Below are 25,572 nucleotides of genomic sequence, written 5' to 3' on the forward strand. Positions count from 1 at the left end.
TGGCCGTCGTACACGTCGAACTCCGTGCCGCGCCCCGTGGCGCAGTCGCAGTGTTGGAAGGCCTGCAGGAGGTATGGCGCCATTTCGTTAAGGAAGGCGGCCACCACCGGCGACGTAACGCCGCGCTGCGCACGCAACTCGGCGCTTACGAGGGCGGTGCAGTAGGCAGTGATGACCATCACCTGGCATAGCTGCCGCTGCTGCACCGTGCGCGGCGGCGCGCTGTCGCCTGCGTGCAGGTAGGCGTGCACCGCAGCCGACACCACCTGCTCACGACGGGAGAGCTGCCCGTCCTTAGTTAGCGCGAGGGAGGCGTCAGAGAGCGTCGGCAGCGGCACGGCGCGCTCGAGAGCCGCCGCTAACTTTGTGGAGTTCGGCTCGAGCACCAGCGAGCGCGCGAAGTTGCCGCTGCCGACGGTGACGGCGAACACCACGACGGCGTTCTCGCGGGTGATGATGCGGGAGGAGTAGGCAACCTTGATGCGCCGCGCCGTGGCCCACGTGAGGAAGCAGTGATAGTAGAAGGCCACCGTGTCGCCGTGGCTCTCGTCGTCGACGAGGCTTCGGTAGGGGCGCTTCAGCTCCATCGTCTGGTCCTCTATGACACGCTGCTTCAGCTCGAGCTTCTCTTCGTCCGTCAACGGCGTCACGCTTGCCGCAGAGGCAGGCGCGCCTTCCTCGCCGATGCCCCCCTCGTTCTCGAAGCGCAGCAGCTCCTCCTCAGTGTGGTTGTGGAAGAGGTGCTGCAGCTCCGTCTCGTGGCCAAGCTGCTCGCCATCGGACATGAGGAGAAACTCCGGCTCGTACTTGCTCACGTAGGCCGCGAACTCCTCGCAGTGGAAGCTGTCGAAGGTATCCACCACAAGGCGGCTGTCGGGGTTCGTCGCGGCGACGGCCGTCAGCGTCTCGCGCAGCGCTTCGCGGATGAAGAGTTTCTGCGGCGTCGGCTCCCAGAACCACGCTGTGTGGCGGAAGAAGACAATGTGGAAGTGGCCGCCACGCGACTGCAGCCCGCGCAGAAGCGCCTGGGCGTTGTGGAGCACGTGCAGCGGCTGCATGAGGTCCCAGTCAACGTGCGGCGACGACAGCGCCGCCATGAGCAGCGAGTCGCCGTCGATGAAGAACTTCTCCATGGCGCTCAGGTGAACAAACATGTCGAACTGGCGAGGGCGGGCCATGGCGTAGTGGAAGTCGACGGCCACCTCCGTCAGCGTCTTGTCGATGCACACGAGGGCGGCTGGCTGACCAGCGAACGTTGCCAGGAATTTCCACGCCATGCGGCACTCATCGGGGCTCTGCAGGGAGTCGATCTGGCCCACCGCTGCAGCTCTCGCGGCGACGGCGGCGCCTCCCTGATCCTGCCCCGCCTTATCAGCCGCAGCCCACCGCAGCACCGCATTGCACGTCCGCAGCAACGCCGTCGTCTCGTGCACGGGCTTCACCGTCGATGGGCTCGCGTTGCTCGCGGCGGTGGCCTCGCTGCTGCTTGGGCAGAGCAGAGAACGCTCCTGGAACAACTGCTTGATGGGCAGCGACGCGCTGATCTCAACGGTGGAGTCGAAGTCCGGCTGGCCATTGGCGTCCACGAAAAGCTGGTTCAACTCGCGGTAGTGCGACGACATCTTCTTTTCGCTGTGCCGTGTGTTTCACCGAACTCGTCACGCAGGCTCGCCGTCGCACAGGCCGCAGAGGAGCGGGGCGTCGCCACGGACGAGGGAGCTGTATGGGATGGGATGGGATGGGGTGTGGATGGGGCGTGGATGCGGTGGGGGCAATGACACAATGAAAAGGCTGCGCAAGAGGGAGAAGAAGAGGGATGGGGTCAGACGTCACGTGTGTGACAGATGGGCCTCACGGCAGGCGTGAGGAGCGGCACGACCGCTCAAAGGCCGCCGCACACGCTCCTCCCCTCCTGTCGCCCCACTTCGTGCGCCACCGCAAGAGGACGCAAGAACAGGAACAGCCGCATGCCCCACAACACGGCACCGCGGTTGGCCGGCCGTTGTGGTGCACGTGCAATCCGTCGTCGCCTCACGCGCGATGCGTGCACGGCGTCATCACAGACGCGAGTGGTGAAAGATGAAACACGAAGACGAGTGCGTAGCAGCTCTCTTTGATAGGAACGACGATGACGATGACGATGACGATGACGGCGGTGATGTACCCCCCCCCCCCCACCACCACCACCCCACTATTCACAGAGATATTTGCGCACACGCATGCCAGCTCAGTGTAGACCGGGGGAAGGAGAGAGGAAGGGGGAACAAGCGGCGGTGGCACATCCGCACAGCCGCGCTGAAGCTCAGCACACGTAGAGCAGGAGAAAAGAAGAATTACATCAGACACGAGTGCGCGTAGGCGACGGTACCGCGCGGGGCTAGAGTGGCGCAGACGACGGCGACACGTACACAGGGTCACGTTCACTGCCGTGATTCTCATGGTTGTCCGACGGCACCGTCGACTGCCCCTTCACCGTCGCCGTGCCCATCCGCTGATCCCGCCGCCCTGCCCAGCGTCAGTTCCTCGCTCTCGACCGCATGCACGCACCCAGAGCCCACACACTCCACCGCCAGCCCCTGAGACAGCGTCCACACCGATGAGCGGATGAGGGTCAAGTCGCCCTCGTGCTCGACTCGAATCGCGGCTGCAGCGGGGCCGGCCCGCGCGCCGCCGACAACACGGCAGCACGTCAGGGAAGAAGAGCTGCCACTGCCGAGTATGATGGGCACCATCCCCGTCACGGTGCAGTGCGCCAGCCGCACCTGCGATCGCTGCGACGCGACGATGCTGGCAATGCTTGCGTACGTGACCTCGGCGAGCGTGTCGCCAGTGGTGCGCAGCATCACACCAGCGTTGCGTGCCAAGATGAGACGAGCAGGTGATAGCTGCGCCGCTGCCGCCTCACCGCGGCCGGCGAAGCCCAGTGGGTTGCCAGCATCTTCCTTTTCCGCTCCCATCATGGGGTCGCTGCAGACGTTGCCGTCGTGGTTGATCGATTCGGCACTGTAGGCGCAGTAAGGCCAATCATCCAGTGATGCGCCCACCATGTGCAGCGTGCACTGTGCCCCGTCCACGAGCGAGACAAGCAGCAGCGGAACAGTGGCAACATCAGCAGCGGCCGCTGCCACGGAGGCACCACGACGCCGCGGCGACGGCGCGGCGGCTAAGAGAGGAGGTGCTGCGTCGGGGGAGAGCGCAGGGAGGGCCGAGGAGCGGGTCGGGGCTGGGGATGTTGCTGGGCGAGCGGCGCCGGAGGCACCGCCATCGCCTCCTTCGAAGGCGGTGCGGTCATCCTCGTCGCCGCCCTCGCCGCGCACGACACGCACGTAATCGCAGTGAAGCTTCGCGTACGGCCCCTCACACGCCACGACCGCTGAGACGAGCTGCCCGGTGCGTCGAGCGCCGAGGCACGGTTGTGGGGAGAGCGAGGCGTCCACGATGCAGTCCGTGAGGTTCAGCACACCTTGCTGGCAAACGTGTACACCAGGCGGCTGACGCACCAGGTGGTGCAGGACGCACACCGAGGGGAGAGCTGCCCAGCCGTCTGCGGCTCTGGCAGAAGCAGCGGCGACGGCGCGACCGGCCGCCAAGGATGCCTTGATGGCGGCGGCGGTGGCGAGGAGCGGGGAGGCATACGCACTGTCGCCGCCGTGTTCCCCAGTCGAGGTCGTGCCGTCAGATGAGTTGCTGCTGTCTGTGTGACGGTGCTGCGCTGGCGAGTTGCATACCTCCTGCCCCGTCCGTGGGCTGCATCGCGCTCTCGTCGCGGTCACGTTGCCAGCGCTGTTCCTCTCCGTGTCCATCGCCCCGTCCTCGTCGTCCGTCGCTGTCGCCGTCGTCGCGTCGTCATCGTGCTCCTTCCCGCTATTTCGCGCACGGTCGGCGCGGCTGCACTCGGCGAAGAGCCGCGGGAGATGATTCGTGGGCCGCAGCACGACGCGCTCCATCGTGCACGTTCCGCGCACCACGCAGCTGCCGCAGATGGTCGGGCGGACGGGCGGAAAGACAGAGGTGATGGCTAGTGCGCCTGACGTAGGCGCGGCAGCGCCACTGGCGGAAGGCGACAGTGAAAAGGACCGACGTTCCGCTACGCCGGCTGCCGTGCTGCCAGGCTCCGGCCCGGCCCCGTTCGCGCCCACCGTGGCAACGGGCATCGTCAACGTGTTCAGTCGGAAGGGCAACGGAGCACCGAGGCATGTCTCCCAGTAAAGCCACTTCAAGCGGCGCCGAAGGGCACTTGTCAGCGGCACGATGCGGCGGCCGCCGACCTCGTCATCGTCGTCTCCCACCAGAGGCGCAGCGCCACCGCCGCCGATGGCGACCGGCGACGCTGTGGCTGCCGTGGCGGAGCTGGGCGAGACCGCTGACCTCGTCTCGCCGCGCCAGCGCGACGAGGCATCAGACGAGAGGCGCTGCGCTTTATCAGCGACGCGCGATGGGGGGTGCCGCGGTGTTGGTGAGGCGCCAGCAGCTGTGGCCGGGGACATCGCTGTTCCTCCGGCGACAGTGGTGGCGCCGGGCATCGATCCTGTCCCGAGCGATCGCGCTCTCGCACCGCTAAGCACTGCATCACAGCCGCTGCTGTCTTCCGCAACGGACTCGGCTGCTGCTGCTGCTGCTGCTGCTGCTGCTGCTGCTCCGTCGTTCGGGTCACGTCGCCCTGCCCACTGGTGGGTCACGCGCCACGGCACTGCTACGATGTACGAAGCCAGACGCCGCAAGCGCCGTACCGCCGCGGACACCGCGGCGCCGGGGCCATGTCTCCGCAGAATGTTCCCCAGCCCGCCACTGCCTCTTGCTCCGCGATCCACCCCTTCGTCGGAGCTGTCCACAGCAAGGCTGTCGTCATCGTCGCCCGTCTCGTCACCTTCGGCGTTTTGGATGATACGGCACACGCCTCCGACGTGCACGACCACTGCGTACTGCTGCGCGCAGCGGAGAAGCGCGTTGGCGAGCGTCAGATGTGCGCCGTAGAAGACGTTCACGCCGACCAGGCTGCAGTCATACACGATACACTTGCCAATGAAGCCCGTCGCACCGTCGCCGCAGGTGACGCCGCAGCGAGCGCCACCACCGAGCACCGCCTGCGGCAGGTGCGCCGTTGCCTCGTCGAGGGCGATGCAGGCAGGTAGCAGGTCCGATACGTTCGCCGCATCTTCGGGGCTGCACAGTGACGTAGTCGACGCCGTGGACATCGGCGGCTGCTGCTGTTGCGTCTTCGACAGCTGAAGGAAGGTTGCTGAGCGGATGCTACTGCCTGGCGCTGGCATGGCAGCAGCAGTGACATCCGCCGACGACCCCGGCGCGGCGTGCTTCAGCGCGTGAATATCTAGCACGCAGTCCGGGTCGGCCTCGCAGTGCGCCCCGTCGTACAGGTACATGCCGATGCGCGAGAAGCCGTAGATCTTCACGTGGCCCTGCAGCGACAGCACACCGCTGCGGCACTCTATTCCGTACTTCTTCGCCATGTAGCTGCCGCGCCGCACGACGCAGTGCGCGTGGGATAGAACATACACACCGACGTGGTTGCTGCCGGCGCTGCACTTGGTCAGCTGCAGCGCGCCGCCGTCGGAGGTGAAGCCGTTGACGACGTGCTTGGCCGTGCAGTGGTGTGCATCCAGCAGTGTCTCCGGGCCGAGGGAGGCAAAGCCGAACGTGACGCAGCGCACTTCGGTGTCCTGCGCGTGGCACTGGCTGCCAGACCACACCTTTACTCCTGAGGTGCGCACGGCTGGTGCAACGCGACCCGCGGACGACGGCGCCGATGGCGGGGTGGCGGTTGTCGGGGTTGTCGTAGCCGCCGGAGCAGCGGCGCGTGTGGCCTCGCCCCTTCCGTCCTCGCCGCCTTCGTCCCGGTGGGGCACTGTGTCGCCTTGCTGTTCCGCGAGGAGCAACGCGGATGCGGGAAGTCGATTGCGGCTGTGCGCATGGCCAGCGTCGCTGTCGCTGGTGCACAGCACCAGCTCCTCTGCGAGGCCGACGTCGAGGTGGAGGTGGCGAGTCCATAGGCCAGCCATACCCGCCGCATCGCCCTTGTTCGTCGAGCTGCCGCGCCTTCCCTCATTCGTTTCTCTTACCGCGGCTGCTGCCCCGGCCGCACCGCCGTTGCCGGGCCGATGGAACACATAGCTTGCCGCATCCGTGGGGGACATGTCCACGAGGCACTTGCTCAGCCGCAGGGTGCTGCCGTTGTACGCGTTGAAGCCGCTGTCGCGGCCGCGCAGCACGGTGATGCCGGTGCACTCTACCTCGCTTGACTGGATTTCCACGCCGTAGACGTCGCCACAGAAGACTGCCGGGACGCCGCCGCAGATGAGCGGCGGCGGTGTGCGTCCGCAGGAGCTGACGCCGACCACGTGCGGCGTGCTGTCGGCCTCCACGCGAGAGCCGTTCAGGGCGAAGAGGCCCACGTGGGACGTGTCCGCGCCGCAGTGTCGTAGTCGGCACTGCGAGTGGTCGATCGTGTAGCCGTTGATGGCGTTCACCACCAGGCACTCCTGCAGCTCTGCCTGCGCCGACTGGATGGCCGCAAAGCCGAAGCCGTAGCCCGCCATGAGGCACCGCCGAGCCTTGAGGCTGGCGTGCACGACCTTGACACCACAGGAGCGCTGCCGCGGCGACCCCGACCGCAGCTGACCGTCAGAGGTGCCGTCCGCGCCGGTCAACGCGCGGCGACCCGTCAGCTTCAGCGCAGCAGTCGAGGCAGCCGCGGCTGGCGACTCCGCGGACCCGAGGGCGGCTGCCACTGTCGCGGCCGCCGCACTGGCGGCCTCTTCGGCCTCTGCCGTTGACCACAAGACGCATTCCTCCAGCTCCACGGCACTGTTCTCGTAGGCGTAGACGGAGGTGTCGTGCGCGTTCATCAGCATCACTCCGGTTGCCTTGAGCGCGGCGTCGCGCACTTCGAGGCTGAATCGACCACCGAAGAAGCCGAGCGTCTGCTGCGGCGATGACATCCCGATCGCAGTCTGCGAGCGACGGTGCGGTGCGTGGCTCGCCGTGGTGGTCACTGGCGCAGCGTCGCTCAGCGTGTCGGAGCGAGGGAGCTGCTCTGCGTAGTGACGCCGTGCGAGAAGCGCGACACGAGCGGTGCGCTCCGCAATGGCTGCCGCAGAGGTCCACAAGGACTCCGTCTCTGTGATGGCCGGTGGCACCACACCGCCTCCTCTCGTCTCTTGGTGCTTCTGCCGCAACGCCTCCGTCACAGCGCGGCGTGCCGTCTCGTGCGCCTCGCCGAGCAGGCTGCACCGCCGTGGGAAGCTGCCACAGCTGTCGTCGGTGAGTATGCACTTGGCCTTGCGCAGCACGAAGGCGCCAACGTGGTTCGTGTCCGCCGAGCAGCCGTCCAGCGTGGCCGCGGAGGCGTCGACGGTGAAGCCGTTCACGACATCCTCGGCGTGGCAGCGGTAGAAGTGGGCCACCGAGTGCGCGATCACACAGAAGGCAAAGTAGAGATGCCGCGCCGCGCAGTAGCGGGCGGTGAGGGTGCCGCCGAGCTCGACGTTAAGGCCGGTGCAGCGCGTCGTGTCGTTGACGTGTATCGGAGGTGGTGGCTGCTGCTGCTGCTGCTGCTGCTGCTGTATTCCACTGCGGCCGCTGGCGGTGTCATGGCTACTTTCGGTGTCCACGTCGTCAGCCGCAGCCTCTTGTGCTGCTGCTGCTGCTTCCGCGGACAGCACGGCACTCGTTGCCGCAGCGGTGGTCGTTGGACTGCCTTCGAAGAAGCAGTGCTCCAAGTAAGCACGGCACCCTTGCACGCTGACGGCGCTGGAGATGGCGGCTGTGACGGTGCAGTACGCCATGTCGACAATGGCGTTCTGCTCGGCAAAGATGGTGCGCTCCGTATTGCGGCCGGGGTGGATGGCGCAGCGGACAAGCCGCAGGCGGGCTTGATTTGAGACGAGTATCAGCGAGCGCAGGACTGCCATCATGGCTGCAAGAGACGGTGCGACGGCTGCTGCTGCCGCCGCCGCTTTTCCTTCATCGCCACTGTCCTCTCCGTTGCCGCTGACGCTAGCGACTTCATCGCTGCCCTCATCCTCGTCGCGGTCACAGCTCGCAGTGCTGGGCTCGCCACTGCGCTTCTCAGTCTTCGCCTCTTGAGTGCTGCGTCGCCACCCACGCGTCGCCGCCGCAGCTGCTGCCGCGTGCAAGTTGGGCATCAGCCGGTAGACGTGCGTGTCTTCCGACATCTCAACCCGAGAGGAGTCCAGTACGAGCACGCACTCCTTGCGTTGCGCGTAGAAGAGGGCCGGAGGCGGTGGCGGCGGCGGCGGCCTCGCCGCATCGTCGGCGCCTGGAGAGGCTGTGGAGGAGGAGCGCTGACGTGGCGCGCCACGTCCAGCACCACGACAACGGTCGGACGACCCCCTGCGGTACGGCGGTTGCCGCAGCAGCAGTCGATCATCCGGCATCAGCGCCAGGTGAGAGCGCGACACCTGCACACTCGCCAGCTCCTCCGTGGTCAGGGAGCCGACGAAGACGCAGTTGTCGAGCACGAGGTTGCCAAAGACATGGAGGTGGCCGTAAAGGTACATGTTGCTGCAGTGCAGCGTGAGGCCACGGGGCAGGCGGCACGTGTGGATTTCGCCCGTCGGGGACGGTGCCGTCGATGACTGCAGCGAAAAGCGAAGCGATGGCCGTTGCGTCGTCGAGGTACTGCCGAGCTTTCGAGCCGCGGTGGCGGAGACCCGCACGTTGCGCAGCACGCAGGCCACCCGCGCTTGTTGAACGTTGTCGCCGGCGTCGCCAATGAGGTGGACCTCGAAAGGAAGGGGCACCGCTGCGCTGTCGGCGGCACCGCGCTCGCATGACACGCCCGCCTCTGCGAGCCGCAACACCTGCGTGGCCTGAGACTCTTCCGCACTCGACGTGGCCGGAATGCCGCCCACTGCCGTTGAAGATCCGCTGATGGAGGGTGGTGGCGGCGGCGGCGGCGGTAGCGTCAATGGAATCCACAGCTCGGCGACGCGTTGCTGCAGCGGCTGCGCTTTCTCACAGCTCGCCGCTGCCGCTGTGTGCGGGTGTGTGGGCGCGTAGGCAACATGCCAAATCGCCGGCGGACGCGCACGCAACACGCGCTCGGCGTTCATGACAGGCGCGAAGATCGACGTTGAAGCCGCCGACGACGACGGCGGTGGGGTCGCTGTCATTGTCGACGGGGTGCGCTGCTGTAGCGGAGCAGGCAACGACGAGAACGCGCTGCCACCGTACTCCGGGCTCGCACCAACGCGGTCTCTGCCAGCAGGCGTATCGGGTGTCGTGCTGTCCTCCGCGCTGTACTTGTCATCCCCCGCGGCGGTGGCCGAGACGACGGTCTGCTGCACCCCCCGCACACCGGACTGGAACAGTCGCACGCCTTCCGCGTCCGCGAGGAGGGCGGGCGAGTCGAGCAGCATTACGACCGGCTTGGCTGTCGCTGCTGTTGGGTGTGGTTGCTGCTGTGCCAGCGTGGGGCAGAGCGGAGGCGGCGGGGACACCGGCGACGGCTCCAATGGGGGAGCGTAAGTGGCCACGAGCGCGTCGTACACGGCGGTGTTAAGATGCGACACGTCACGCAACACGTGCGGCGCCAGTGTGCCGCTGCCGCCACGACCGTGTCCGGTCGCGAACTCCATGAGCGACGGCGTCGTGGTGGCGGTCTGCGCACCGTGCGGCGAGGCTGAGGGCCTGACTGAGTCGGACCCGGTGGCGGCGACGGCGCTGCCGCTGCCAAAGTACATGTCGAGGTGATCTCGTTGCACCGTGCCGCCGCCGGTAGCCGCTGCGGCTGCCATGTTGGGGTTCGCGGAGGCGCTGAGGCCGCCCCTCAACTCCGAGGGGGCGGGCAGCGACGGCATGCCATCGCGCGCGGCACTCGCAGACTCTGAGAAAGGACCAACGTAGCGACGGAACAGGTGCGGATGCGCGCGACGGATGTACTCCATGCCGAGCTGATGCTCTTCCTCCGAGTAGGCGCCTGCAAACGTTGATGAGCCACCGCCACCGACACCCCACGCCGCGACAGTCTCGCGGAGGTTTTCCATCCGCTCCGCGTCATCGACGGACACGCGGCCGTCACCGGCAAAGGGGTTGAGTGTCTCGAAAAGTGCGATCAGCAGAAGCACCATGTTCTCAGGTGTCAGCTCCCAGTCCTGGGACATGAGCTCGAGGGAGCAGAGGGCGCCGTGGTGGATGAAGGACGCGATGAGACGCGGCGACACGACGAAGACGAGCGGCATGCGTGCACGACGACGACTGCCGCCCGTAGCGGCAGCGGGCGGAGGAGGGGACGCGAAGGCACTCGTCTGCAGCTTCGCCAGAGGTTGCGACAGGTCGCTGACGCGAGAAACTGCCACGCCGGCGCCATCGGCATCCTCGGGTAGCGCCATGTGCCCCTCGGACGTCAACGGCGGCCGCCTCGCCTCGCCGAAGCCCACGAGGCGACATTGGAAGTCGTTGTACGGCTGTGGGGTGGTTGCGGTGGGCACGCTGTTGGCATCGTCGTCGTTCTCCTGCTGCTGCGTGCTTCGGTCACTGGTACGCGTGCCGTTGCTGCCGTCTCGAGAGCTGGCCACTGCACTTGGGGCCACCTCGCAGCCCCCACTGCGCTCTGCGGCCGCTCGCACCTTGTCTCCTGCACCGGAAGAGGTGAGCGAGGAAGATGGCTGCGCTGGTGGTGCTGGCGAGCTCGTCGTCGTCGTGTCGTGCCGATGCACATGTGGTGACGATGTTGCGGCAGCAGATTGTGGCGCTGCATCAGCGGCGTGGATAGCAGCTGCGCTCAGCTTTGTGGTCATCGCCGCGGCGGCGAGCATCGTTGCCGACGCGCTCGGCTCCGTGTGTCGTGAAGGACGCCGATGCCGCGATCCCGCGCCACCGACGCCCGCGCTTACACCCCATGCACCTCCTGCGGCGCTGTCCTCGCTGTCGACATCTTCGTTGAAGACGAGCTCGAGCGACACGTAGAAGTCGGCGTTGTTCTCATCCTTGTAGAGCAGCTGCACGAACCACCTCGTCAGGTCATCATCGTCGATGAGTGTGATTTGCGAGATGCCATGAGGCACGTTTCGGCCGCTGTTGCGCTTCAAGTACACATACAACCTCTGTAGAAGCTGTATGTACTCCTTCGTGGGCATCGGTGCTGCCGCTGCTGCTGCTGCGGAGTCGGTGTGGGGGTAGGAAGGGCACGATGCTGCAGCCAGCGGAGGGAGAGACGGAGAGAGATGAAAGATGGGCGACACACGCCTGATGATGATGATGCGTGCGCAGCAGCGATGACAACAGGAGCGAGGAAGAGGGTGGCGGTGGTGGTACTGGTAGACGATGGATGATCTGCATCGCGATCAAGGCAGGCCCACATACAGAGAGGCACGGACACACCACGGACGGTGGCAGACCAAAGAACACGAGAGGAGCGGCAAGCGCTGGAAGCGGGGATGCGAAGGCGCACCTCGAGAGCGAAGAGTCATGCTGGGGGTGGCTGTACATGACCGACGCACACAGGCAGAGAAGAGTGGCAGCAACAAGCTACGGGCACAGCCGAAAGAGGCGGCACTGACAGGGGAGGGCGGAGGAGTCCGTTGGCCAAGGGCTCTCGTTCTCAGCGCTTTCTGGAAGTGAAAGGACTTGGCCCTACCGCACATGGGCGTTGGAGGAAGAAAAGAGGGAGAAGGGGGAGGGGCAAGCGCATCGCATGCGACTTGGAAGACTCGCAGCTGCGTGACTGTCCGACGCGCACGCACGCACAGAGAGAGAGGGGGGGAGGGAGGGATGGAAACACGCACCTCTGCGCCTGCGTGTTCGTGCCGCGTGTGCGTGTGACTGGGGCAGAGCCGGAGATCTGAGGCGGCATCACCTCCCAAGGCGAAGGGAGCACGTCGAAGGGATGTGCCACGCACGCATAGGCATACAACAGGCAAGACACGATGCACCGTCTGTCTGCGTCCTTCTCTCTTTTCCCATGCGCCCTCGACAGGCGGCACTTTCTTCGTGAGCTCACTGGCACAGAGATGCGCACACGTGTGCATTACGCCGTCGCCTCCGCCGACTTGGACGCCTCGCTCTCCACCTTCTTGGCGGCGGTGCCTTCCTCCGGTTGCCACCCCTCGCAGAGGTCCACCCACTCAACGGCGTTCGACGCGTACTGCTCGAGCTCATCGACCGTGACCTTGATGCCAGTGTTCGTCGTCCCCGCCGCCGGGTACACATATGGGAAGCGCTTCAGCGAGACGTCCAGGTATACCCTGACGTCATCGTTGAGGCCGAAGGGGCACACGCCTCCGGGCGGGAAGCCTGTGTACGGCTCCACCTCCTCGCGCTTCAGCATCTTGGGCTGACACGCAAACTTTTCCTTGTACTTCTTCGCGCTCACCTTCGCGTCGCCCGCCGCCACAATCACAATGATGTTGGCGTCGCCAGGGGCGGTGGCGGTGGGCGGGCCAGCGGGCGAGGCGCTCGCGCGGTCGCTCCCCGCCGCCCCGCTGCCGTCCTGCTGCTGCGCGCGCACTTCCCTCATCATCTTCTGGTGCGCCTTCGCCTCCGCCTTGCTCGTCGGTTTCTTCAGAAGGAACGACAGCGACTTGGCGATGTGCGCCGGATCGCACCCCAGCCGGATCGCCGCGAGCTCGACGGTGGCGCTGCTCTCGGCGAACGCCTGGACGCGCTCAGCCAGGTGCGGCGCCTTGGCGATGAGGTGCTGCCTGCAGCGCTCCATTTCCACGCCGGCTGTTGCTGTGGGACGGTGCTGGGAATGCTCGGTGGCGGTGGGCGATGCGGAGAAGTGAGAGGGAGGGGGTGGGTGGTGGTGGTGGTCTTCGTGTCGGCGTGCGTGAAAGTAGTAGAGAGGGATGGGCAAGAGGGCTGAAGAGAACATGAGGCGCTGTGGAGCGACGCTGGAGGCTGTGGCGGTGATGCAACTCGACCCGCCAGTGAGCATGCAGAGCACAACGAAGCGAGGGAGGGTGAGGGAGCCGCCGCCCCTCCCTCCCTCTCCCCCTCCCAAAGGGTTACTCGTGCGCACCCGTACACAGAGGAGGGCATGCCTGTGCGTGCGCGCTTGGCGGGGACTCCTCTGTTTCGCTTCCTCTCGTCGCTGTCGCGATAGAGAGGCAGGGCGGGTGGGGACAGTCGGGTGAGGGACGGGCACTGGCGCGCAGAGAGCCGCACGCGCGCTCAACATCAACACCTCCGACGTGATTGTGCATGTGGTGTGGGCGCGTACGTGCGTTTCAGGCAGAGGAGGTGCTCCCGAGAACAACGGCGCGTGTGCACCAGTTACAGCAAGCGAGAGACGGCTTTTGTGTAGCCGGCAAAGACATCAGTCGTCCGCGCTGGCTGCTCAGCCGTTGTACGAAGACACTGATGCTGGGGAGAACGCGAGGAGGACGAAGCCGCGGAGGCGCGCCGCCGCTGCGCAGAGTCCCGAATCGCTACAGATGCGTATCGCGATGCTGCCGCTTTCTGTTGCTCTTGTTCCTCCACTTCCGGCCTCTCAGCCGCCTCCAGCTGACGCCTCGCTTCGATCCGCGTCTTGGCGAGCTGTACGGCTGCGTTGACCCGCGGCGCGGCACGTAGAACGTCGTCTGGCATGTAGTACCTGCCTCTCAGAGCGGCGGCGGGGTCGCTTGCGTACGCCGCGTGTGGGCGAGTGCAGCACAGAAGACCAGCCTTCACCAACGCTTCATGCACGACGACGGCGCGTCGCCAGTAGGCTGAGGCTGCTATTCGGTGGTATGCCACCGCCGCCGCTGCCGTGTACTCGTCCGTCTGGGAGGCGGGCGGCGGCCGTGGCGGGCGGCGACTCCGCATCACCTGCAGAATCCAGGCATACGCCAGCTCGATCACGAATGGGTGATGGGGGCTATCGGCCGTGGCAGTGCTTGTGTATTTGCCGCGGCGCATCAACGACGCGTCGGGCCCACCGATGGTGCCCCACGCTTGCGGCAGCTGCGCCGTGGCCTCCAGCAGCGTCAGCAGCGCCCGCGACAGAAACGCCGGCGCAAAGGTACGCGCGACGGCGTCGAGGGACGTGATGCCGCGCGAGGTGTCATCAAGCATCAAGCCGAGCAGCTCCCGCATCTTGCGCACCAGCCGCGCACGCACGTCCTCTCCTGACGTCCCCGCCGCCCCTGCTCCCGCCTCGCGTGGGGGCGGCACCGCCGCAATTGTGCGCATGTGAAAGCGGCAGAGCGCCTCTACGGTGCCAGGGAGGGCGTGCAGGTCAATGAAAGTGAGCGACGCCGCAGAGTTGGAGGCGGGCGGCTCCGGTGGCGGGGCTGGGGTGACACCGCACGGCGTCGAGGCCTCCACCGAAGGTGTGCTTGACGCTGTGGAGACAGAGGCGGCGAAAAACCCGCGCGATCGGCGGTGAGTCGCAGGCGTGGTGTAGGAGGCAGAGGAGGAGAGCAGGCGCAAGTCCGCTTCCCCACCTTCTTCCCACTCCGCCAACACCGCCTCGTGATCTTCGCCGTCGTCGGTGCCCGCCCTCGTGGTGAGATGCGTCGATTCGCCTGTGGCACCGTCTCCGCCGTCCTGGGCCCACTGCGAAACAAGGCCGTTTGTGCCGCCTTCCACGTCGGCGTCGCCGTCCATCCCTGCCGCTCGGCCCTGCCGCGGTGCCTGCCCCATTTCCGTACGCGCCTTCAACGCGCCGCGACGACGCAGCAGCAGCGTGATGAGGCTGTCTTGCAGCACCTCCAACAAGGCAACATCGCCGCTGCGGTTCTCGCGCCGGCCAACAAGCCCCACCACCACAAGGGCAGACTCAGGGTGGGCGCGGACGTACCCCGTCAGCGGCGCCGCGAGCGCGGCGGCGAGGCCGTCGTGCCACCACTGAAGCTTGCTCAGCGCCCGAGTCAGGAAGAGGAAGCTGGTGGCGTTCATTCTCAGCATGCGGGCCGACGTGTCTGCCGCGTCGATGGAGTTCGTTGCCGCGCCTGCCATTGATGCAGGGAGATGCCCTTGCTGGCCGTTCATCAGTGCCAGCGACAGGGCCTCCGCCAGGTGGTGGAACAGACGGCCGTTCGCCACGGGGTGGTTGCTCTGCTCGAGCGCGCGGCGCCGCACCGCTGCCGCGGCGGACACCAAACACGGATCGGTGGCGCCTGCGGCGATGACAGTGGCCTCTGTACCTTCGGCGTCGACCACACTCGTGCCATCGCGCAGTTCGGCAGCGGAGGGGTGGACGCCGTGGGGCTCTTGGGTGGCGAACTGCCGCAGATACGAAAGGCGCAGGAGTTGTGCCTGGAAGCGCGCCAGCGTGTCGAAGAGAAGGCTGTACTCCTCCAGCGTAAACGCCCGGGCGGTGGACTCTGGCCCCGGCGTCGCGGCTTCCGCGGAGCCGCACCGTTCCAAGTGGACGACAATGGAGTCTACGAGCGTCTTCAGAACCGCTTCCATGTGCAACAGCCTCTGCTGCGCGAGGAGGTGGAGAACCTGCAGCGACGCCGTAGCGTCCATGCGCGACACCTCGCGCGAGAGCCACTGGAGCAGAAGGCGAGAGAGACGCGCATAAAACGGCGTTTCGGGTAACGAAAGACGGTCACAAGGGTGCTGCTGCTGCTGCTGAGGCGGCTTGCCATCAGTGCAGAGCGTCGCCGTTGCTGCCGCACCCGCTGATGCCGCTGCGGCAGATGTGTTCTGCGGTGAACTTTTTACCTCTGCTTCCATGACGCACAGGTCCATCCGCTTGAGCACGCTCAGCACCGCGGTGAGAAGTCGCTGATTCGCCATGAATGTGCGTGCCGCTGACGGCATCACGTCCTCGGCCTCCGATGCCTGTTTACATGCCGCGCGTCTGCGCCTCTTCGCACGACACGCGTCGCTGTCGTCGCCATCGGCGGCACCATCAGCCACAGCGGAGGTGGTGGGCGTAGGAGACCATCGACGGACCACTTCATGCAGGCACTGCATCATGCTGCTGTAGTCGAGCCTGCCCAGACGGCTCTCGAGTTCGGTGCAGAGCTGCGCCTCCGTAAGGGTGGTCAGTCGGGCCGCGTAGAGAGGAGAGAGGCTGATCAGCGACCGATGCACTGCCGCCTCCCCGCACTGCTGCTTCCTCGGCTGAGGAGGCGTGTAATAGCTCGCAGGTGTGCCTCCACTGGTGGCGCCTACGCTGCTGATCGAGCGCCACTGCGATGCTGGTTCAGACCTGCCTTGCGGCGCGTCGGCGCTACCGCCACGATTGACCTCCTGTGGTGTGCCTAAGGGCGACGCCGCGGCGGCGGCCGCCGCTATTGTTGTCGCTGTCATCGGCGCAGCTGCGTCACCGCGGCTACTGTGACCGCCTTGATCCTGTTGAGCGCCCCCTGCGTTGTCCGAGCTCAGCTGCTGGAACACCTTGGCGAGATCGCCCAAGGACACACCACCGCCGCTGCTGCTGGCGGTTCCACCAACACCCGTGTCGCGGTGGCAGTGCGGCGTGTTAGGCGGTGCGGGGGTGGTGGTGAGCGGCGTCTGTGATGTTGACACGGACAGTGAGCCGGCTGGCACGCTGACGCTCTCACGACAGCCGTAGCAGAGGCTTCGTCGCCACAGCGCAGTGCTGCACCGCGCCGAAACACCCAGGCGCGACTTCATACAATTATGTATATGCATATACCCCCACTGAGGGTGCCGCAACGAGCTGGGCTCGCGCGCTTCGTAGTGTCTGAGCTCAGTCTCCTTCGTGGGCCGCGGATGTGCCTTCGCGGTGCTCCTGCTGTTTTGGGAGGACGTTGGTGGTCATGGGGAAAGGTGCTCGTGTGCGTGGAGATGAGGAGCCGCGGCGGAGATGGTGGGATGTGTGGAGGCGCAGCCGTAGGGATGATCATGTCAGGCGGTGCGGTGAGTCGGGGGGGGGGCGGAGGGGGGCGGAGGCGTCGCTGACCACGCGCAGACCATCACAGACAGCGCGAGCGGAGGCAATACAATGCCGGCTGCGGCCCTTCGACAGGCGCGCGCACACGCCTCACGCGCGTACGCGAGGTGAGGTGAAGAGGCATCAAGAGAAAGGCTTTGGCTCCCATGGGCAAGGGTGGCACACCATACATGCACCGAGGGCACCCACACGGAGATACGCACGCAGACGGACAGGGTATGGAGGGGGGAGTTGGGCAACAGACATACATACATAATGTGGGACGGCACAGGCAGCAACAAGATCGTGTACATCGAGCAGCGCTGCCAGTCATGATGACCGGCGTTTTGTGCCGTGCGGGAGGGAGCGTGTGGGCGACAGAGGATGCAGAGCCGCCGCCGCCGCCCACCCACACAGACGCGACGAGGCCACACACACGCACATCACGCGCGACAGTGATGACGAGGGGGGGGTGAGACGCGTATGTGCGCCCGTACGCGCAGGAAGGGGCGTGGGCCTCGCAGGGAGGGTGCTGAAGACGCGGACGTGGACAGCTCAGCTACGCAGGCACACCGACACAGGTCCACCGCACGCGCAGCCATGAGTGCACGATGGGCTGAGGGTCAGTAAGGGAGATGCCGAAAGGGAGTGGGGTCGGCAGGGCGCACTCCCCAACATACAGGCGCCGGCCTCCGCCTCACGGGGGCGGGCTTCCAGATTTACCGTGGAGGAGCACACCACACTGGCTCTCTCAGCACGCCCCGCGCGCGAGAACGCGACTCACGGAGTCGACACCGTTTACGTGGCTCCCCCATCTCGTCCCATCCTTCCGTCTTGCGCTACTCCCAAAGAGAGGGAAGAGAGGAAGAACCCTCCTCCCCTCCGCTGCCTCCTCCTCCCGTCGTGGTGTCTAATCAAGAATGTGAGGGGCACGCGGTCGCGTACAAAGGACGCGGTTCCTCGAGATCTGCGGTGGTGAGAAGAGACTACAGGAGGCGAACAGAGGAAAGATCGGTGCTGGGTGAAGCACGTCACTGGACGGATGCAGAAGGGTACGTTGACTCGCGCCTCGTCATCCCTCCTTTCTCTCTCTCTCTCTCCTCTTTCCCTCTTGTGTTCTTGTCGCCGCCTCTACGATAAAGAATAGTGAAGCGATGCTACCGGGCGCTTCTCTTCCGGCTCGTCTGCCATCAGCCGTCCAGCAACTTGCCGGGTGTGCAGAGAATGAGCCGACTCTGATCGATCTGCTCCAGCGACTGCGGCGGCACTCGGACGTACGGTGCCGGAAACAACGCATCGACGCAGCGGTAGCGTGCCAGTTGGCTGGCCACTAAGCTGCGTAGCGGGGAGGGGGCGGCGTCGCTGGCTGCAGCCTCCGCTGCCGCTGCTGCTGATGACGCCTGCCATTGTGTATCGAGACCACTCACGGTGGTGTTGGCAGCTTCGGCAGCGGCGAGAGCGCGGGCTCGTTCCTGATCCGCTGCCCCCTCGATCGCGCGACGCAGTCGCATCATCATTGGCGTAGGGGACGTCAAGTGGCGATACGGACACACAACGTGGCAGCCGACAAGAGTTGTGTCCGCGTCACTGATGCCGATAATGAGCGAGCGCACATGCAGCGCCATGTCGCCCTGCGCTGGTGCTGCTGTTGCCCGCTGCGTGGCCGAGGGCCGCATGACGAGCTGGTACAGGTACTCGGCGAGGCGGTACGGCCGGCTGCGCAGCGGCACGGTGCGGAGGGTCTTGCGGGATGCAACAATGTCAAGGACGAGGTTCACACGGAGTCCGGCCGAGTAGCGGTTCGCTGACGATTCGCCCTCACCGGCGCCCCCCACCTCGCGCGCGGCGAGACCGTTGGCGGCGTCGCTCATGTCGGGTCCGCGCCACGTCGGCCACGCGTCTCGCAACGCGCGGTGCACACCTGTCAGACGTTTCCGGTCGCTCTTGGCGGATGTCCCCGTCGCCGCCGTCATGGCCGGAGGTAACGACAGCACCCCGCCACCGCTGCCTACGCGCAGGACCTCTGCCATCTGTTCTTCGCTCGTCAGCGAGTGGAAGAAGGCGCAGCTGATGTCGTACTGCCGCTGCGCCTCTCGCATCATGCATCGCACCTTCCTCTCCAGTTTCGCCTGCGCGGCTGCCTCGGAGGTGAGGAAGGAAAGCGTGTACTGCCCGTACACCCACACGGAGTTGTCTGGAGAGCAGAGGAGATGGTCGGGAAGGTCGGCGAAGACATGAAAGGACGGAGAAGGTGATGGTGGTGACGGGGCCGCTGATGCCGCCTTGGAGGCCTGCTTGAGCGCCGACATCGTGACGCCACGCGTTGGACGCTTGCCACCCGCACTGGCGTTCGCCGTCAGCTGCAGCACCGAAGGCAGCGTCGCAGAGGACGCCGGAGCGGCCATGCTTCCCACTGTGTGCTTCGCTCAGAGAGAGAGAGAGAGGGGTGGGTGATTGAGGAGGGCGCAACGGGCGAGGTGGTGGGTGTGCACATAACCGTATCCAAGCCCCCCATCACGCTCATAATGGTGCCGCCGGCGGCGGCGTCTTCGTGCGTCATGTCGATGAAGGGAGGGCGAGGCAAACAGAGAAGGGAAGAGCAGCGGCTGCATCGCATCGTGTGTGTGTGTGCCACCAAACCATATCACGTACTTCTCCTCTTGGACTCGCCTACACGCGTGCTGTTTGGTTTTCTGTGATGTACGAGACTCTTACTGCTTGACGCACAGGTTAGGGGTGGAGGAGGGGGTGGGGGTCGTAGTGGTGGTGTGTGTTTGGGGGGGGAGCGTGTCTTCTCCGGCGTGTGCTCGAACGTGGACTGGGCATGCCGTCGAGAACCACAAATACACACACACACATATATATATATATATATATATCTTTACGCGTAACTGCGCATGCCCGTGAGTCGGCGCGCGCGCAAGGGGGTCTTTCATCCTGATGCATGCATCTGCCGCCCTCCGTGCGCACCGGCTTCGCTCCTGCTGTTCGGCTCATCCTCCTTCCTCATCCACGCCGTGCCTGCGTCCGCAGAGCGTGCGCGCATCGCTGGAGCCTCCATCGTCGCCCTCCCCTTCCTTCCCCTCCCACACAGCGAGGGAGGAGGGGGCAGCGATGGAGGTGGAGAGGATGGGTGGGCCGTGCGGAAAGGAATAGAGAGTGTGAAAAAAAAAGCGTCAGGCACACGGACGTTGTCACAGGCGCACGCATCACGACGCTTGCGTTGCTGCGCGCCCGGCGTGTGCATAGGGGAGGGGGAGGGAGGGCAGCGCAATGACGGCGATGAAGAATGCGCCGGACTGTTGATGCCGTCTTCCTCACATCGTCTTGGTGTTCCTCTTGAGCGCGTTCACCTCCTCAGCGCTGAAGCCTTCCCTCCGCAGACACGCGTAGAACGCTTCTATTTCGGTCTCGCACTCGTCCACGTTCCTGAGGAGCGTGCACTCATCACGGGCGCGGCGCTCCTGCGGGCAGGCGCAGCAAATTCTGCAGCTGGGTGTCTTGGACGACTGCCGCTGGTCCTGCTGCTGAGGCGGCGCCGCACCACCCACAGATGATGTGCTGTTCCCCATGATGGTGCCCGCCGTATGACGTCGGATGTGTGTAGCGAGCAAGAGGAAGACCCTCACACGAGCTCCGCAAAGGCCGTGGCGGTGGCAAATCGAAGTACGCGCGTGTGGTGGTGGAGTGAAGGGTTGGTGGAGGCTGGTAGAGGCACTATAAGCCTGCGCACCGCCGTACACACACACACACACACACACACACACACACAGACACAGAGGCAGATGGGGAGGTGGGTTGAGGAGGTGGCGATGGTGAGACGGCTGTGGTGCGAGAGAAGGCACGCAGCTGCTAGGTGCGGATGCGCGGCAGAGGAGGGGTGTGCCCGGGAGATGGAGACATCTCTCCACTGCTCCCTCTCCGCGCGGCGAGGGGACCACCGCCGCAGCGATGGTCGCACGCCCCCGCCCCCCTTCTCTCTCTACGATCATCCAGGCGCACACTCAAGCGCGCCGAGCAGCTTGACACCGCCCTATCATTGCAGTCGACTCACGTGCTGCGGAGGGAGGGGCGGTTACACTTACACACATGTACGTGCACTCATCACTGATGTGACGCCACGCGGCTCACCGGCAACGGATCTGCTGTGCGGGCAGGCAGCAGTTCGCGCGATCGGGTCTCGTGCACCTCTCCTGCCTGCTCGCCCTGCACCGGCTGCCAAAGCCCCGCCGCTGCGCTGGGCACATGCACAAAACATTACACGTCTTCCGTTGCTTCCGTGCCAGAAGCGATACGCGCACGCATTCGCCTACAACGCACGTGTGCGCGTGTATCGTTCGTCGTCGTCATCGCTGCCATCGCTGGGGTTTCCGTTCTTGACCTTGCCGCCGGCACGGGCGCCGTGCTGCTGCTGTGGCTGCCCGCCGCTCTTCATGTCTGCGCTGCTGCACATCTTCCTCGACCCTGCCAACGCATTTTGACCCTTCCCCTTGCCCCGGCCTGCTGGCTGCCGCTGCGCCCTGCACTCCAGATCGCGGTGGGCAGCGTTCGCCTCTAGCAGCCGCTCCACCTGGGCTGCCAGGCTGTTCGGCCCCCAGGCGCTGTCGCTGTCGCTGTCGGAGGCCGCCGATGACGACGAAGGCGGCCTCTCGCGGCCGTCAACATCCGTGCCGACCACCTCTCGCAGATGCGCCAGCTTCTCCTGCTTGCTCTGCCGAGGTGCAAAGTCCTTGTTGCGGAAGTGCGTGAAGTTCGACCGGTTATTCAACTTCACGTTCTTCTTTCTCTCTCTCCTGCTGCGCTTCTCTTGCAGCTCCTCGCTGCGGGCCTGCGCTTGCGCCGCCTCCTCGCGCAGCCGCTCCTGCTCCATCCGCTCCCGTTCCTTCGCCGCCTCGGCCAGCAGCGCCTCCAGATCGCGCTTGGCGTCGCTGTCGGCCAGTCCAGCCACGGCTACCGGCTGCTGCTCCAAGACGCACTCGTGGAAGAAGGCGAGCAGATGATTCACGGCAGCGATGGCCGACAGATCGGCGAGCGTCAGCTCAGCCGTCGCCGCCGGTGGTGGTGGTGTCCGCATCGCGTCGTAGAGCGTCTGCACAACGTACGCGTAGTTTCCTGGCTCGTTGGGCAGGGTGCAGAGGTAGGGGTCTGGCAGATTTTGTGGCGTGCCCCAGGGCGCACCAGTGCCGATAAGAAGCTGTGAGAGGTGCACGACAGCGTCTCCTCCGCTGCTGATGGCGGTGGCGCTGTCAGAGTCGGAGCCAAGCCCGGCAAGCGGAGGCAGCAAGGCTGCGAGCGTCTCCACCGACGGCCCACTCTCGGCCGTCGCTGTCGCCTCAGTTTCGCTGCCCTCTGTCTTCGCCACCGCCAGACCGTCCGCCGTGGCCAGTACGTAAAACGGAACAGACACCGCCGTTGGCCTCGCTGCTGGGCGGTGCGCACGGACAAGCTGCTGCATCGCTGTGGAGGCGTGGAGGGCACGCAAGCCATTGTGCAGCACCACTGCAGACGGAGCGGCTCTGGCGCCGTCTGCCGTCGCTGATGTAGCGGTGAGGAGTTCGTCGAGCAGCTTGACGGCGCGGTTCACCGTTTCCGTGAGCGATGCCGCATCTGCTGCACCCAGGTGCAGCACCAGCGGCAGACGCACCTCAGCCGCGACACGCCAGCACTCCTTGAACAGGCGCTCCTGCGCGTAGTGCGTGCCGTGCTCGCGACTGAGGTTCAGCCCCGTGAGGACGCCGACAACGTCGCCGTGCTTCACGTTAGCCTCGAGCTCCTTGACCCACTGATCATGCAGTCGCATGTTCACGCGGTCGATGCTGTTGACGTGGATGCCGAGCACCGCGTACAGAAGAATGCCGGCCTTTGCTGGCGACGACGATGCCGTCGCCGCGGCTGTGACGGAGGCAACCACGGCGCCGTCGACGTTGAAGTGCACGTGCCGGGCATCACCACCGGTGGCGCTGCGCTGCTGCTGCTGCTCCAAAGTTCCCCGGTAAAGCTTGTTGTGCTGCACACACGTGCTCAGCAGCAGCGACTGCCGCTCCACCTCGCCACACCAGCAGACCACGGCGGCCAGCTTGCCTTCCTCGGCGGCCCGGCGAAAGACGCCCTCTCGATCCTCCTCCAGCTTGCGTGACAACAGCGCCACGGCGGCGTCGATGTAGGGCGATCCACCGGTCTGCGCAGCATCGCGGACGGCTGCAAGCGCCTTCTCGAAGCCAGTCACGGTCGATGCAGCCGTAGCCTCCATCGCGGCCGCCTCTGCCGAGGCGGCGGCGATCAAGGCCTTCAGCACCGGCAGGCACGCGGGTGGCGGCGTTGGCGTGGCGCGTGTGGCCGGGGTCGTGTAGTCCTTCTTGGCGCTCTTGTTCTTCGAGATGGGGGCACCCGGGTTGTTCTTGGATCGGCGCAGGCTCGCGCCCTTCGCCTCCCGGCCGCCTCCGCGATCGACGAAGCCCATGGATGCGTCCCCGGCGTGCTCGTCCTCTCAAGGGCACGAGTCAAGCAGGGCTCGTGATGGCCGTAAGGGTTCAGTGTATGTTGGTCGTGCACACGGATGCGCATCGGCTCTTCCAAGACTGCACATGCGCGCATGCACGCGAATCGTGGCATGAAGGGAGGGGTAGTGGAGGGGTGGAGGCGGCGCATCCGGCGAAGGTGCGCATGAAGAGGCGACACACACACGCACATGAAGGTGACGGCGGTGCTGGTTGGTGATGTTGATGAGGGGATGTGGCAGCCCAAGCCCCACACCCACCCATCCACATGCAGCTCAACTTCGATGCACCATTGGTGCTGAGCCAGCATTGCATCTCTCCCACCGTTGTTGCCGCCCCTCTGCGCCTGCGCCCCCACTCATGAGAGGCAGCCGTACGTCGGCGCGTGCGTGTGTGTGTGTGTGTGTGCCGGGGAAGGGTGGGGGGGGAGGAGGTGAGGGAGATGAGAACCGCCGCATCGCCCATCTCCAGCCCGCCCTCCACGCGCGTCAGGCGAGACCGCCGCGACCACTGCAGCAGCCACCAGGCGCTCCAGCAGAATGGGCGTCGTATGCGTCATAGAAGAGGGGGGATATATATGCTACTGAGTTTTCACTTGTCAGGTGGAGAGAGACCAGCGCACACACTGGCACAGGCACAATTTTGCACCCCTCACTGTACACGTCACGCACATCTCGGCAGACAGACACACTGCAACACACCATAACGTGATCACCACACACACACACACACGTAGCCGTATACGACCGCTTTCGAATACTCCATCATCCCGTAGAGGTCATCACGCGCCGTTCTTCGATCGTGAGTCGGCCAGCAGTTCCCCAGCCATGCCCAGCTCATCCAGCACGTACTGGTTGAAGAAGGCCGCCGCAGCCGCCTTCTCCTCTTTGGCTTCCGTCCTCCGGCCCTTTCCGCGAACCTCGCGCAGCAGCTCCTCCAGCTCGACCGACACCGTCCGCTGCTCTTCCATGAGTGAGATGTACATGGCACGGTCGACTTCGTGGCAGACGTAGCAGACCCCCTCCACCTTGTTCGTGTGGCGGAACTCGTAGAGGTGGCGCGCGTCCGCCTCCATCTGCATCGCTACCGGGATGAAGCGCTCCACCCGGAAGTACTCGAACTGCACCTGCGGCACAATGACGGCGTCCGCGGTGGACGACGATGCTGACGACGACGGTTGGAAAGGGAGCGGGAGGAGTGAGATCGGCTGTCCGGCACCGTCGGTCGGCGTGTGATGGCTGGCAGAGGCGCTGCCGCCTTGCGCGGCGCTGCTGCTGCTGCCAGCCAGGAGTGGCTCCCAAACAGCGGGCAGTTGGTGCGCAAAGACGCGGAGCAGCACTGGAACGCCGACCTGCAGCACAGCCGGCAGCACGGTGGTGAAGAGGGCACTCGTGCGGTACACCTGATCCACTGTGGTGCAGCCACCGGGGATGAGGTTGGGGTTCGAGCCGTCCACGAGAACGGCGAGGCGGCGTCGCGGGTCGGCGAGGTCGGTGGGCACGGGCGGAAAGCGGTCCTTGACGGGGCCGCGGCCGCCGACGGGGCGTGCGTGGCGCGGCGGCGCTGAGGAACGCCTGCACGGCACGGAGGGGGAGGAGGATGAGGCCGCGGCGGCAGCGGCGTCGCCGCGCCCCACACGGCTGCTGTCATAGCAGTTACGCACCGGGATCAGCGTCGCGTTGGCGGCCAGCGAGGCTGTTGCTGTCCGCGCCGTCCGATAAGAGAACTGCCGCATCGCCTCGGGCCGTGGTATTCGCTTGTTGCTGATGCTGCTGCTGCTACCGCTGCCGGCTGTCGTAATCGTGTGGTCAGCTCAGGCGTGTATGAGCGACGACAACGGCGTGGAGGAAGAGGAGGGGTGAGTGGGTGGGCGGGCGGACGGCACGCAGCAACGCTCTGTGGGCAGCCGCTTCCGTCGATGACGTGGCTGTTGCTGTTACGATGGTGGCGTGGAAGGGGAGAGGAGTCGACAAAGGATTGGACAGAGTCAGCAACGGGAAAACGAGGAATAGCGCCGCCGATGATGCCCGCTGGCACAGCTTGCACCGAGGGAGCAGTGCCAGCAATGCAGCTCTTTCTCTGTGGGGTGCGGTGGGGTGGGGGATGCGCATCGTGAAGGGAGGAGGGTGTGTGTATGTCGCTCTCTCCCTTCACAGTTTATTTCGAGCGATCTTCCACCCACTCGCTGGCACACAAGCAGGCACGCCCCACGCCCGAGAGGTGATGGACGCAAGCAGAGGGGGCCGGGGGAGAGGGTGG

General features: G+C 65.7%; 8 protein-coding genes across 8 annotated transcripts in view; all 8 read right to left on the reverse strand.

The window, feature by feature from the left end:
- Positions 1–1,622, reverse strand: part of LINJ_03_0670 (conserved hypothetical protein) — a gene marked incomplete at both ends in the record, with an annotated part of 6,633 nt that extends 5,011 nt beyond the window's left edge. The window contains one exon of the mRNA XM_001462762.2: positions 1–1,622. This exon is cut by the window's left edge and continues 5,011 nt beyond it. Within this exon, the coding sequence (XP_001462799.1) occupies positions 1–1,622 (1,622 nt within the window).
- An 813-nt stretch (positions 1,623–2,435) lies between these two features.
- Positions 2,436–11,117, reverse strand: LINJ_03_0680 (conserved hypothetical protein; the record flags this gene model as incomplete). Its single annotated transcript, XM_001462763.2, has 1 exon — positions 2,436–11,117. The coding sequence occupies one exon, from the start codon at positions 11,115–11,117 to the stop codon at positions 2,436–2,438; it is 8,682 nt and encodes a 2,893-aa protein (XP_001462800.2).
- An 890-nt stretch (positions 11,118–12,007) lies between these two features.
- Positions 12,008–12,694, reverse strand: LINJ_03_0690 (conserved hypothetical protein; the record flags this gene model as incomplete). The annotated part of the gene is made up of 1 exon (XM_001462764.1): positions 12,008–12,694. The coding sequence occupies one exon, from the start codon at positions 12,692–12,694 to the stop codon at positions 12,008–12,010; it is 687 nt and encodes a 228-aa protein (XP_001462801.1).
- A 560-nt stretch (positions 12,695–13,254) lies between these two features.
- On the reverse strand, positions 13,255–16,575 carry LINJ_03_0700 (conserved hypothetical protein; the record flags this gene model as incomplete). Its single annotated transcript, XM_001462765.1, has 1 exon — positions 13,255–16,575. The coding sequence occupies one exon, from the start codon at positions 16,573–16,575 to the stop codon at positions 13,255–13,257; it is 3,321 nt and encodes a 1,106-aa protein (XP_001462802.1).
- A 1,431-nt stretch (positions 16,576–18,006) lies between these two features.
- LINJ_03_0710 (conserved hypothetical protein) lies at positions 18,007–19,221 on the reverse strand (the record flags this gene model as incomplete). Its single annotated transcript, XM_001462766.1, has 1 exon — positions 18,007–19,221. The coding sequence occupies one exon, from the start codon at positions 19,219–19,221 to the stop codon at positions 18,007–18,009; it is 1,215 nt and encodes a 404-aa protein (XP_001462803.1).
- A 912-nt stretch (positions 19,222–20,133) lies between these two features.
- LINJ_03_0720 (putative cytochrome c oxidase copper chaperone) lies at positions 20,134–20,388 on the reverse strand (the record flags this gene model as incomplete). Its single annotated transcript, XM_001462767.1, has 1 exon — positions 20,134–20,388. One exon carries the CDS (start codon positions 20,386–20,388, stop codon positions 20,134–20,136), a length of 255 nt encoding a protein of 84 aa, XP_001462804.1.
- Positions 20,389–21,125: 737 nt separating this feature from the next.
- LINJ_03_0730 (conserved hypothetical protein) lies at positions 21,126–23,276 on the reverse strand (the record flags this gene model as incomplete). Its single annotated transcript, XM_001462768.1, has 1 exon — positions 21,126–23,276. One exon carries the CDS (start codon positions 23,274–23,276, stop codon positions 21,126–21,128), a length of 2,151 nt encoding a protein of 716 aa, XP_001462805.1.
- Positions 23,277–24,094: 818 nt separating this feature from the next.
- LINJ_03_0740 (conserved hypothetical protein) lies at positions 24,095–25,048 on the reverse strand (the record flags this gene model as incomplete). Its single annotated transcript, XM_001462769.1, has 1 exon — positions 24,095–25,048. The coding sequence occupies one exon, from the start codon at positions 25,046–25,048 to the stop codon at positions 24,095–24,097; it is 954 nt and encodes a 317-aa protein (XP_001462806.1).
- Positions 25,049–25,572: the final 524 nt, after the last annotated feature.

Source organism: Leishmania infantum, chromosome 3, assembly GCF_000002875.2.
Source record: "Leishmania infantum JPCM5 genome chromosome 3".
Classification (NCBI taxonomy): Eukaryota; Euglenozoa; class Kinetoplastea; order Trypanosomatida; family Trypanosomatidae; genus Leishmania; species Leishmania infantum.